The sequence below is a fragment of the Fundulus heteroclitus genome, chromosome 16 (assembly GCF_011125445.2).
Source record: "Fundulus heteroclitus isolate FHET01 chromosome 16, MU-UCD_Fhet_4.1, whole genome shotgun sequence".
Classification (NCBI taxonomy): Eukaryota; Metazoa; Chordata; class Actinopteri; order Cyprinodontiformes; family Fundulidae; genus Fundulus; species Fundulus heteroclitus.
Genome location: NC_046376.1, coordinates 6,974,086 through 6,987,366, shown reverse-complemented (window position 1 = coordinate 6,987,366; position 13,281 = coordinate 6,974,086). Strand labels below are relative to the sequence as shown.

The following is a 13,281-nucleotide window of genomic DNA, read 5'->3' as shown; positions in this document are numbered from 1 at the left end:
CGGTAAATTATGACACTATTAAAGCAAAGTTGACATTGTTTAAAATGTCTTTATGACAAGCCCTTAACTTAAAAAAACCCCCAAGTCAAGCCCTTAATTTACCCAAATCCCAAATCAAGCCCTAAATGTAACCTAATCCCAAATCAAGCCCTAAACTTAAACTTGTCTCTGTTAATGTCAAGTTGTCATAACAAAGACATTTTAAACAAGGTCAACTTTGTTATAGTTTCATAATTTAACGAAAGACAATTAATGACAACAGTCCTAAACATTCATAAAGAGTCATTTATGTTCATAACAGGTGTTAATGACAGTGTAATGTCAGTCTTATGTACACTCCTTCAAATAAAGTGTAACCCTTTTTTCACATACTATAATGTTACAGATCAGCAAATTTCTATTTCAAATAAAGATGACACGAGCAAATGCAAAATTGAGTTTTGGAACAAGGCCTTGGTCTGAAGCAGTTCAGTTTATTTATATAGCGCCAATTCACAACACGTAACCTTGAGACTCTTTACAAAGTCGAAAAAATAAATTCATCCAGACAGACTGGTAAAGAGTTTTCTATCTAAGACCCAGCAGGTTGCATCCAGTCATTGATTTGAAATAATCTCTCCTTGATGAGCGTAGTGCCACAGTGGACAGACACCTGTATTTTCATTGACTTTGCAGCAATCCCTCATGCTGAGCATGCACGTAGCGATAGTGGAGAGGAAATCTCCAGCAGAACCAGGCTCAGAGTGGACGGCCATCTGCCACGAGCCACTGGGGATTTGAGAAAGACTAGAGGATGAAAGAGAGCACAGACAGCCTATATCCATGTGTGTGAGAGAAATGGGGCTAAACTGGCCCAACTGGATCCTCTATAGGAGAACATGAAGTTGTTGAGAGCAGTAGCTCAGCTGAGGGTCCTCCAAGAGGTTGTCACAGCTAAACTGAACACCAGGCCAGAGGTAGTTACTATGACGACAAAAAGAACATACAACATGAAGTTAAAAATTGGAGAGTAGTAGGAGAATGTAGCAGGGTGAGGCTCTGAACGCCTCATAGAAAACAAGAAATGTAATGGTCTAGTCAAAGTCCAGCTTTAAATCCAATTGAGATACTGTGTGACCTGACCGTCAACAGGCCATTCAAGCTGAAATCTTCCGATGGGGTTGATTCTAACAATTCTGCAAAGTAGAATGGGCCAAATTTCCTCCACAATGACAAAACACTCATTCATCACAAATATTTGAGGGCAGTCACTTCCGAAAATTATGACACATTGAGTTAATAGGTTTTGGGTGGTGGTGGGTGAGACCTGAAACATTTAGAAGTAAACAAAAAAAAAAAAACAGAAGAAATCCTAAGCATTATTAAATGTTAAGGTGGTGTGCAGCAGTAGCGTCAGAGGTCTCTTGTTATTAAATTTGCTTCAGTAAATTCATTCAAAATGAAAGTAATGCGAATAATCCCATCCCTCTGTCGGCCATCTTTGTGTCGTTGCTTCTGTTCACCTGTTATCCGCCGTCTCTCCTCGCCTCGTTAATTCAGCACACGATGCTCGCAGATTTTCACCTCTATTGACAGCTAATTGGCATTAATCTGCGGAGACTCCGTGGCTAGTGAGCTGCTCCGTCCTGCACAGCACTTCCCAGCTGTTGCCTGTTATTTCCAGATGTGTTAAAATGATGGCGAGTTAACGGCTCGTATGATGACTCTTGTTCATGTGAAATTAGGAAAAACAGAAAACCAAAATAAAAATCTCTTCCCCACAGATGGACGACAGCGACTCCACCTCCGACTATTCGGATGACGATATGGGGCGAGGTCGATCAGAACCGGAGACGAAGCCCATCCTGTCTGTCCGTGAGTATCGGTCTCTGTGCGATAAACTGGTATTCTGGTCTCTGGTACCGGTGAAAACAAACTTCTTTAAAGTTGTTTTAATCTTTCATCCTCAAAGACCTTTGTGCACAAATGGTCCTGTGTTGTTTCAATTTATATAATTTAATTTCTCCTCTTCTAAAACAATTATGAACATTTAAAATAGAATAAATAATTATAAATTATACTGTTTTAATAGGAAAGATTCCTCAAATTTTTTTTTTACTTTTTCTATGAGCTTTAAATACTTTGGGTTTAATTGTGCTTTAATTGTTCTTTTTATGTTAGCAGGGATTTTTCCTAAGGTTGCATTTGGTCTCATTTCTAATGCTTGTCTTTCAAGAATTTTTCTTAGCTACTATTGAGAAGTTCAGTGTTCAGATATTAAGATTGTGAAAGTAAAAAATGTTTAAGAGCTGATAAGTTTCGTCTTTTCTACCTCTAACGGTTTAGTTTTTATGTTTCTGGCAAACGGACGGTCTGTGTTCAGGGTCAGTTTAGTTCTGACTGCTGAAGTGTGCTTCTCCCACCTGAGCTGCGGTTCTCTGCAGCTCCTCCAGAGCTGCCACAATGCAAAAACGGATCTAAAAGTAAGTAAAATGTTCTTAAAGTTGGTGTGTTTATCCTTGATTTGAGCAGGTAAATAAGATTATCTGCCAGTGGAATGAGTATTTTTAACCCATAAAATAAGATAATTAGACATCCTGCACTTGAAATAAGATGATGGAGATGAATTCTTCCTATTTTAAGTGCAAAAATCTCATTCCATTGGCAAATCATCTTGTTTACCTGCTCAAATTAAGGACAGGTACACTCATTTTAAGAAGATTTGACTTATTTCTAGTTCTGTTTTTGCAGTGGAGCCTGTCAGTCTAAGTGGACGTCCATGTCCTGGTAGGTCTGCAGGTGGTCCATACGCTCTCCAGGTCCAGATGATGGACTGATCAGAGCGCTGGGATCTTGTTGTAGAACCTGACCCTGCTTTTAACTGGACCAGAACTTTCTTCCTCACCTGTCTGCTGAGCCAACAACAAAACGGCTGCATTCATATTGAGATTAAGTTACACACACCTGGACTCTGGTTACTAATTGGGTCTGAAGGTAGTTTGTTACACTGGATTTTATTTCAGGGTGTCGGAGCGATCGTTTTAATTTCACTATCAGGCACCACTTTCTCAGTCTATCAACCTTTTAAACCTTTTAAAGGCCTATTTTATCAGGCTTTAAAAGTAGGTCAGAAATGGTCACGTTTCTTTCTTTCCTAAATACCTCCAAGGAGGGGGCTTTAATGTTTGTAAAACACGCCCCTATTCTTCACAAACACTTATACAGTATTTTAAACACACAAAATGCCATTTAATTATCAAACATTGCCGACTCTCTCAGAAAATTGCTTCGCTGTGCAGACATGCTTAACTCCACCCCCCCATGGTTGATATCTTTAAAAACTAGGATTCCTAACTTTTTTAAACAACATCCAGCACGTCTTTGTCCCATCTATGCCGGTGTAGTAATTCCACTGCGTAACGGAGCTTACAAAACAATAAGTCCCTGCTGCTGTTTGCACAGTGACCAACAAGCACTTTCTCATGAGCTGCAGATGTGACCAATTAACAATATAATTTTCTACAGTTGTTTTTTTTTTTTCCTTCTCCTCTCTCAGCATCTATCACATAGCAATGCAGAAGAGTCAACAGTCACTTCAAGCAGTGTTTTAAAAAGAAATGGGTCATGATTTCTGACTTTTGTGTTCACTTAATTGATTTATGCTGTGCACAATGGTACATGTTGATGAGACATGGTAAATCTTGTTACCAAATGCGTTTTCGTGTGCAGAATGAGTCCTCACAATGGAAATCAGCACTTTTATTTGTACAACTGCCCTTTTTATAAGGTGAAAAACACATTTGGCACAGTTTTGGCCTGTTTGGATAAACTGTGCCAAAATCAGAGGTCCGCCTGGCACACTGGCCATTAAAACCTTTGCGGAACAAATATGCTTCAGCTGATTCAGTCTAGATTTGCTGCAGCTCTGGTCAAGATGTGGACCTACAAAGTCTGAGGCTTCTCCTGTATTTATAGTTTTGCAGTTTATATAAAAAAAAATATTTAGGCGAGGTTCAGAAAATAAAAAAAAATCTTTGCTTAATCACCTGTACATCAGACATAGTGACATTTGTAATAGTGGTTCCACTTGAGAAATAATCTTTAATCCCTTAATTTCACACAAATACATTTTACAGTTTATAGCTTTGGAGCTGTACTTGATTTATATCAGATATGTAATTTCTTCTGGGCTTAAAAGGCTGGTTGTTTGATGTGAAAACAATTGTAGGGTAGGAATACTTTCGCAGAGCTTTAGTGGACTTACCCACTTATAGAGCTTCGATCACTTCCAGTTTATGAGACATTTTTATTTTAATTTTTATACTGGAAAATGAAGTAAATTGAATTGAAAAAGTTACTTATGACCCTTAATTCCAAAAGCAAATATTATCAAATGTTTTGTGCTTTCCGTCACGACTCTGCTGTTATCTACCACTAAACTTCCTCATGTCTCCACAGAGAGAGCGGGTCACCTTGATCACTTCGACATCGTGGAGCGGGTTGAGATGGGTCAAATGGCCTCCATGTTCTTCAACAAAGGTAATCCTCTCCTTTGCCTCTGCTGCTTCTGCTCTCTGTCTCTCTCCTTGATATTCAATTAGCCGCAGACGCCATCATCATTAGGCACGTCTAATATTTATGGACGAGTCGGAAGGGTGCGTGGGATAATTCATCAAAGGTTTTCTTTTTTTCTTGCACCTTTTTTATGAAGGGACCTCATTTACAAAGGAAGGCTGCTGGCGGTTTAATTGGGTGTAATTACATATGGATAAATTGCCTTTGGTGATAATTACCTGTTTGAGAGCCCATCAGTGCTGAGCATGTGTGTGGGTGGAGGCACTACCTGGACTCTGTAGTGAATACCTGAATGATTGTGGAGCTAATGGAGCTTCTTCCAACTGGTGATGTAAGCTGGAGTCAGAATCACCTTGAACCGCAGATAAAGAGATCCCCCGCAGCTTTACGTTCCGCGTTCGTATCAGCGCATCGTCCCCTCACCACGTCTGCCTGCGTTAAGCAGCTCTAAGCAAACGCGTGTGACTCAAGAGTCTGCAGCGTCCCTGTTGTTGCAGGAATAAAGGAACAACAAAAGGTCGAAGCGCTGACAACATCATCTGCGCTGGCGTGTCCTGTCCTGCAGCCTCTCGCCAGCAGGGGGAGCACTTGCCACACAGGCAGGGAAAAAACGGCCTCACATTCTCTCCCACACGTGTGAACGCACCCTTGCATGCCGTCAAGCTGCTCGTGCTGGCAAAGCTCGCTTGTCTTTCGGTTGATTACCTGTTTTAAGGAGCTTCAGAAAATGATACAGAGAAAACTCTTTGCTAATGACCTTCCTCACCCTGAGACACGGGCTGCGTGCAAGTAACACGTGTGTGTGTGTGTGTGTGGGGGGGGGTGTGTGTATCGATTGGTGATACGGAAATGACTTTTCTCCCAGCTTCTCTCCTTCGCCGCCCCAAAGCTGCCTGGTGACTCTAATCAGAAATATGTCGTGCAGGCTTGAGTCCCAACAGATGCTGACTGGGGGGAAATGGAGACGTAATGTTTCTACTCTACGTACCTCCACACACAAGCTGCTTCTTTTTGGCCATTTCCTGGCGGTTTTGGCTGACAGTGTGGTGGGACTGGGTGCCTTGCAGTGTCGGCGGTAGATTTGCTCTGCAAAAAGGAGGGGAAAAAGGGTATTTTCCTTGTTGCACTGTAAACTTTGTGAAATTAATACCACAATAAGCTGTATTTGGCTCAAATCAGAAAGACCACAGCAGTTACCGTATTTTCCGGACTATAAGTCGCTCCGGAGTACAAGTCGCACCAGCCATAAAATGCATAATAAAGAAGTAAAAAACATATATAAGTCGCACTGGAGTATAAGTCGCATTTTTGGGGGAAATTTATTTGATAATATACAACATTAAGAACAGACATGTCGTCTTAAAAGGCAATTTTAAATAAAAATGGAACGGAGGCAACAGGCTGAATAATTGTACGGTTAGCTTACGCTACATGACACAACTGAGAACGTGCCTGATATTTTAACATAACATATTAAAAGCTATTCAGATAACTATAGCATAAATAACATGCGAAGAAGTTAACCAAAGCGCCCGTGTCCCTCCAAATAACTAAAATCCAGTGAAATCTTCATCCTCAGTGTCACTTTCAAATAACTCCGTTAACTCCGGAGGTAGAAGATGCGGCACTTCCGCTTCTACGTCGCTTACGTCTGATTCAACGCAGGCCTAGAGCGCCCTCTTGTGGTCTGGAGTGAAAATAACAGGTGCAATGATATACCAGTAAAAATGTGTAATAATTTCACACATAATTCGCTCCAGAGTATAAGTCGCACCCCCGGCCAAACTATGAAAAAAACTGTGACTTATAGTCCCGAAAATACGGTATAAAGAGACAAAAAAGCAGGTAAATGACGAAACAAAACAACAAAAATAACAAAAAATAAGCTATAAAATATGCACAAAGGGGTAGGTCAGGTTTCTTAAAATGAGGTTCTGCAAAGTTATAATAATGGTATAAAACTTAACATAAACCTGTTGGAAAGAATAAAAATCAACAAACTGGTTAAAGCGACCACCTGGTCAGATGTAAACCGACTGTTTTAACTCAGTTTAGTAGATTAAAACCACTCAAAATGAAAGTTAAAAAACAAAATCTGTGTTCCCATGTGAAACATCAGCTGATTGTGTCTCGATCCAACTTGTCAGTCCTCTCTAGCTTTGCTAGGAATGGAGTCAGTACTTAGAACCCTCTAAGCCCACCAGCTTGAGGGGGCTTGAGCTTTTTAGGAACAATAACATGACCGACACACACCTCATGTCCAGATCTTCATCTGAGATTCCTTTACCAAAGTATCTAGCATCCCACAGTTTCATTTTCAAGAGTAAATTCCAAATTTCAAATGTTTAGCCAAAATGGCACAAGGATAACAGGCGTCTGTCTGGATTTCTTTCAATCTAATTATGTATACCTTCTAAATAGCTTGTTGTGTGGACACCAAACTGGCTACCGACATAACCAATATGTTGTAGTTACAATCTATTGTGCTTATGTCCTTCTTTACAGGAAAGGTAAGAAGTTTTCTGTGTAAACATCTGTTTTTTTTTTATTTGGGGGGCGGGTTTGTAGGCAAACTTTATTTTTTGGGCATTTAAATCTCATTTACTGAGGCCCAGAATAGTTTAGTCTCACGTTTTCACATTATCCTTCAAGACCTCCATGTTAGTTTATAACAAGATTATAAGACTTTTCTCAACCTGTACAATGCCTAAACTGCTAAAGTATGAGTATGCATTTTTTTGGGGGGAAAATGGAGGTTAGATTATGGGCCAGTTCAACAGCTTTGGACTCGGTCCTGTTTTCCAGACATCATAGTTGTTTGAACTTATCTGCTTGATCAGCTGATCTATCAAATTGGCTGATCAGGTGCTTTGATGCATCAACTCTGGCATATTTTAAAATAAATACAAAAATAAATGTGCAAAGAATAAACAAGCATACAATTAAATGCACAAATATGTGCCAAATAAATGTCTCATTGTATAATTTAATTTAATGGGGACGGGATTATGCTTTTACAATTGGGTGAGTTACACTTTAAAGCTCGTCTTAGATCGATACTGATATTAAGGCAGACAATTTCTGCAAAATATCCAAACTAACCCTTAAATCATCATCAGTGAGCAGTGCCAATGAGCATGTAGCTCCACGTTCAAGCGCCGTGATGTCCATGAAGCTGATTTTTAAACGGTTTCAGCTTTGTGACCAGGTGCGTTACACTGCAAAAAAGAACTAGAAATAAGTAAAATATTATTTAAAATGAATGTATTTGTCCTTGATTTGAGCAGGTAAATAAGATGATTTGCCAATGGAATAAGATGTTTGCACTTAAAATAGGAATAATTCATCTTCATCATCTTATATCAAGTGCAGGATGTCTAATTATCTTATTTTAGGGGTCAAAATACTTATTCCATTGGCAAATAATATTATTTACCTGCTCAAATCAAGGATAAATACACTAATTTTAAGAACATTTTACTTATTTTTAGATCCGTTTTTGCAGTGTAGCTAGCTTGGCATAGCGGTCAGTAGACGGGTCGGCAACAATGGCCCCTTTATCATAAAATCAGGAGAAAAACGTGCCGACGGTCAACACTTGCCGCATGACTCCTTGTAGCAGAGCGTCGCAATGTGTTTTCATCCTTAAGCGCCGCATCGTGTGGTCCCACGGGCGGATATAGATTCTCCTCTGGTGATTGGAAACAAGTTCATTATGCCAGGTGCATTTCCACAGCATTGAACGATTGCAGCACCACCTCTCCACCGCGTTAGGGAAATGAAATGCAGGAATGAAACCAATTCTGTCTGTCAGTCCTGCACCTTTACAGCCAATTAAAAAGCCTCTCCTGCTCTTGGAGGACATTTGACTGCCTCTCAGGTAGAAATTGACGTGACAGCAGCAGCGGTAGTGGCAGTGGTGGCTTTGTTGAGGCAGGCTTGGAATAAGTCCATGGAAATCGTATCAGCCCGACCTGCAGCCACTTGACAGGAATGTTGATGGGGGGCTGGCTTATCTCCGGCACTGTAGAAAGTGGCACTTTAACCTTCACATTGATGATTTGAAAGTTGATTAGAACACGACTTTGGTAAAGTCACAAAGAGGGAGGCTAACGGAGGGCTGTCCTTGCGTCAGCATCTTGTCTCTGCTCTCTCCCTTACCTGTGTGATATGATGCGCTGGTGAACACAGCGGCTGTGCAAACATCAGGGTTGTTTCTCCAACTTAACCCATCCCCCCCGGACATGTGCAGGAACCATGGCTACGAATACTAATGCAGTCTGCAGGGAGACGGGCTTCTGTCTGTAAATGGACTCAAACATGAACATGTCTATTCTTACTTTTGATTTAATGTCATTGTGGCGCACTGGGAGCAGCGGGAAAATGGACATCCAAGCTGTTCAGAAGACAAACAGTCATGTTTGCGTTAGGGCTGTCAATCGATTAAAAAAATTAATCTAATTAATTACATACTCTGTAATTAATTAATCTAAATTAATCGCATATTATTTTTGGCTGTGAAAGAATTTTAAATATTTAAATTCAAATGATTCAATGAATAATCAGCATTAGATACATTAAAGTGCTGTTTTCAACAGCAGACAAACTGAACTAAACAGATGCCAATGTCAAACTGAACTCACGTCAACAGGAGACGTCAACTGAAATAATAATAAAAAAAGATAACCTGAATTTAACAGACGTCAACATATTCCATATTCCAATCTACTTTTTAGGCTAATTATACATAATTTAGACCTAGAGCTATTTTAACAAACAAGCATTTTATTAGTTTTTATCTCTTATCTGATGTATTTCTGATGTTTGGCACTTTGTTTTACCTCGTGTTAAAGTGCTCTTTAAAAACATGATGACATTGACGATGATTATGATCAGAATAAACTTTTGCATCACCTCCCAGAAGCTGGAAAGAAAAGAGACAAAAACATTTTTCACACCTCACTTAGTAACTCTAATATTTTAGTCTAAATACTTTAGCCTAAATATTTTAGGCTACAATATTACAGTTTTTATTTGTTTTTCTTCAATCCCTCTGTGATGTTTAGTAATTTCTGCCAAAGGCTGCAGCATTTTGATTTAATTCATCTGAATGCAGTATTTGCAAGCCATATTCTGACTGGATGGAAAAAAACTGTCTGTCTATTGAAAACCCCTGCATACGACATTGATTAATCTGCGTTATTTTTTTTAATCCGTTAATTTTTTTTAAATTAATCGAAATTAACGCGTTATTTTGACAGCCCTAGTTTGCGTCCATGTTTTTTTTTTTTTTTTTTTTCCCCACAGTGATTTTTCTATAAGCCCCTGCTACAACAGTTCCCTGTGTCAGCAGGGTGAGAGATGCACTTTAATTTCAGTAGTATGTTATTTAAAGACTGACTGTGGTCAGGCACACGGATCAATATTCAGAGTGCACTGCCAGGAAAGGCGCTCGCTTGACGAAGGCTTAATTTGTCCCTTTAATGACAAGTAAAGCTAAAATGCTTCTGGTGTAACAATAATCTCTTTCAGCTTCTTGATGATGATGATGATGATGATGGCATTTTTAATACCAGTCAGAAAATTACACCAGGAAATCCTGGAGTTTGTTTGGAAACGAGCAAAGCAGAACACTGCAAAAAGAGAACTAAAAATAAGTAGAATTATCTTGAAATGAATGTATTTGCCCTTGATTTGAGCGGGTAAATAAGATTATCTGCCAATGGAATGAGTATGTTTAACCCTAAAATAAGATAATTAGATATACACCACTTGAAATAAGATGGAGATGAATTGTCCCTATTATAAGTGCAAAAATCTTATTCCATTGGCAAATAATCTTATTTAACTGCTCAAATCAAGGAAAAATACTCTCATTTCAAGAAGATTTTTCTTATTTTTAGTTCTCTTTTTGCAGTGAAAGACTTGTCTTGTAGCCGGTCTGCAAGTTTTTATACGTCTTGGGAGGGATTTTGTGACGCTCCTTTGCTCCTGAGTAAAGAAAACCTGTTAAATCCTTAGTGGCTGCCTTGTAGCAAACGTTGTCACACAACTAAAATATCAAATTTTCAAATACAGCAGTGATATTTTTAAATAAGACTCATGGTTATTTCTGGTTAGGAGCGAAAAAAAAAAAACTTTAAGATATGACAAACTTAAAGCTGTAGTGTGTAATGCTGTTTAGAAACACTTTTTGTTACACTGGGTAAAATCGCCCTTCCATCCTGGAAGTAGTAAATACATTATATTTTTATATAATTAGAGTTTTGGTCCTGGCCTCATCCCCCTCTTTGCACTAATCCCCCCTGAAGGGTATCACCTTATCTACTTGTTTTCCCACATGCCAATCATTCTGACACGCTCACGTAATGCCAGTGTGCGTGCTCGTTCCTTGTTAGTTTCTGCTTGCTGGCTGCGCATGTGCACTTCTAGTGTTTATGTCATAGACATCATATACGTAGACGCCTCGTTGGGCGGGGTCTGCCTATGCTGCCGATGAGTCAGAGATTGTTGCCAATTAAAACAAGCAAAACTTTAATTAATGTTGAGGTTAGATTCATATTTAGGGATGCACCGATATGAAAACTTTGGGCCGATCAGATTTTGTCCAATTTTATACCGATAAAACTATGCTAACAGAATATTTGGTCACATGACCTAATAAAAACTGCATGAGGGCAACTAGATGGAAATAAACATCAGTTGTTAATATTGGCCCGGTTTTGCTTATCGGACCAATACTGATATGATAAATTATTAACATCGGCCTGATTATTATATAAAACGAACCTTATCCTTTTTAATTTTGTTGCAATAAACTTTAAAATTAAATAAAGACTTTCAAATACTCCCTTTTGGCCTGAGAACACCTCAGGGCTTAAACTTAGGAGCTTTAAAGTGTAGCTAAAGAGAGGAGAGTCTGAGTTTCCCTTCTTCACCTTTACCTCCAAAACCCCTCAGCTAAAGATGCATGAGTGTTGGAGCTTTAAAGCACAAAAAAAGGGAAAAAAGTGCAATAAAATGGAATAAAAACTGGATAGAAGTTTTTACCTTGAAGCTTTCCCTCGTTTTTGTTTTTTAAAGTGCTTATAAAAAAACATTTTAGTTTGTTCCGGGGTTAAATCTGTTATTTTAAAAGGTTATGGTTACCTGATCAGTGTCCTGATAAAGATAAAAATACAACCTACATAGATGTACAAGATTGTCTGAAGTAATTTAGTTTGGTTCCGAGTTCAAGACCGTTTTTAAAAACTGTAAATTCTCAAAACACTTTCTTGTGTTCTTAACTTCAATTAAAATTTATTAAGCGCCTTCAGTCCTCTGGTTTTTTAGAGTCATACTTCGGCAGAGAGGATGTAAATCTGTTTGTTTTTTTTATTGGACCCTACGCTCTGATTTCCTGGCCAGTAACAAACAGGGTTCCCACGGGTCCCTGAAACCCTTGAAAGTTTGTGAATCTGAAAAAAATAATTCAAGGCCCTTGAAAGTTCTTGAGAACAGCCAAAAAAACACCTTGTCCTTGAAAGACCTTGAATTTTTTTGTGGGGTTGAAAGTTCACATGGATGACGACTCATGTGTCATTTTTTTACTACCACACAATCTTTTAAAATTATGTTGATTCCGCAGACTTTTAATTTGCAAAAGTACGTTTACTCTTCTTCGTTAGTTGGTAGGCTACGGTTTAGGCCTACGTGCGTCCAATAGGTTACATTCACGCAGTGTTGCCAACTCAGCGACTTTGTCGCTATATTTAGCATCGACTCCTTTTCAAAAAAGCGACTAGTGACAAATCTAGCGACTTTTGGAGTCTCTTACGTGAAAGCACGTATCGTTCATACTCTTGTCCTCCAGCAGCAGGTGCTGCCGTGGGGCGCCTCCCCCGTCCCAACCCCGTTCTCCCCCTCCCGCAGGAGTCCCTCTCAGCGCTGCAGTCAGAGCCACAGCATGTTTACCCTCAGTGTCCAGACTGCAAATGAAGCGCGCATGCGCCAGGATTGACGGCGCAGGTTGATTATAAATAACTAAATTTAAAATATTTTATCTTAAATAAATAACGGCATTTGATTCACACAGCCACATGTTCATGTTTTACCGTGATTTTTAGGCTCCTTAGTGGACCACAAGAGAAAAAAGAAAATGTAAAAAAAAAAAGTTGAAAAGAAAACAATTGTAACTCTGCCATAGTGTCTCTTTATAGTTCATTTTGCTGGTCTCAAACCCGGGTAAAGGAGGAGGGTTAGTAAAATGCACTGAAATTATGTCTTTAACAAAGGTAACAAAAGCCTGAGAATGATTTAAATATATCTCTGAGCAGCTTTCTGGCAACCGTGGCACTTTAAACAGAAGTCAAAAACTATCTTAATCAAAGATGAAAGTAAGTGAAACAAATTGATATAATTCTGAACATCTCAATGCTGCACTTTTTTCTATAAAATTCCATGAAGCGGTAGGCTAATGTACATCTTATATGTAATGATGGCATAGCCATGTACTGTGGATATAAATGTAGGCTATGAATATGATCAATATCAATGTAGGCTATAAATTAAGTCCCTTTCTTGCATTGCTTCTGACCCAACAACTTCTATGCCGTTTAGTCTTTTATTGAATTTGCATTGTATTAAAATATGATAACCTATTCAGCGGTCACAGTAGGTAAATGCCGCCACGTGGTTGTCCTTGAATTTGAGGAAATTGGTCCTGGAAAGTCCTTGAAAGGTCCTTGA

At 39.0% G+C, this 13,281-nt stretch overlaps 1 protein-coding gene across 1 annotated transcript in view; it reads left to right on the top strand.

Annotated features, from left to right (window-relative positions):
- The window catches only part of LOC118556557 (transmembrane protein 104-like), an 85,415-nt gene that overhangs the window by 12,987 nt on the left and 59,147 nt on the right, over positions 1–13,281 (top strand). The window contains exons 5-6 of the mRNA XM_036148253.1: positions 1,764–1,854; positions 4,438–4,518. Of these exons, the coding sequence (XP_036004146.1) occupies positions 1,764–1,854; positions 4,438–4,518 (172 nt within the window). The remainder of the gene's footprint in view (positions 1–1,763; positions 1,855–4,437; positions 4,519–13,281) is intronic.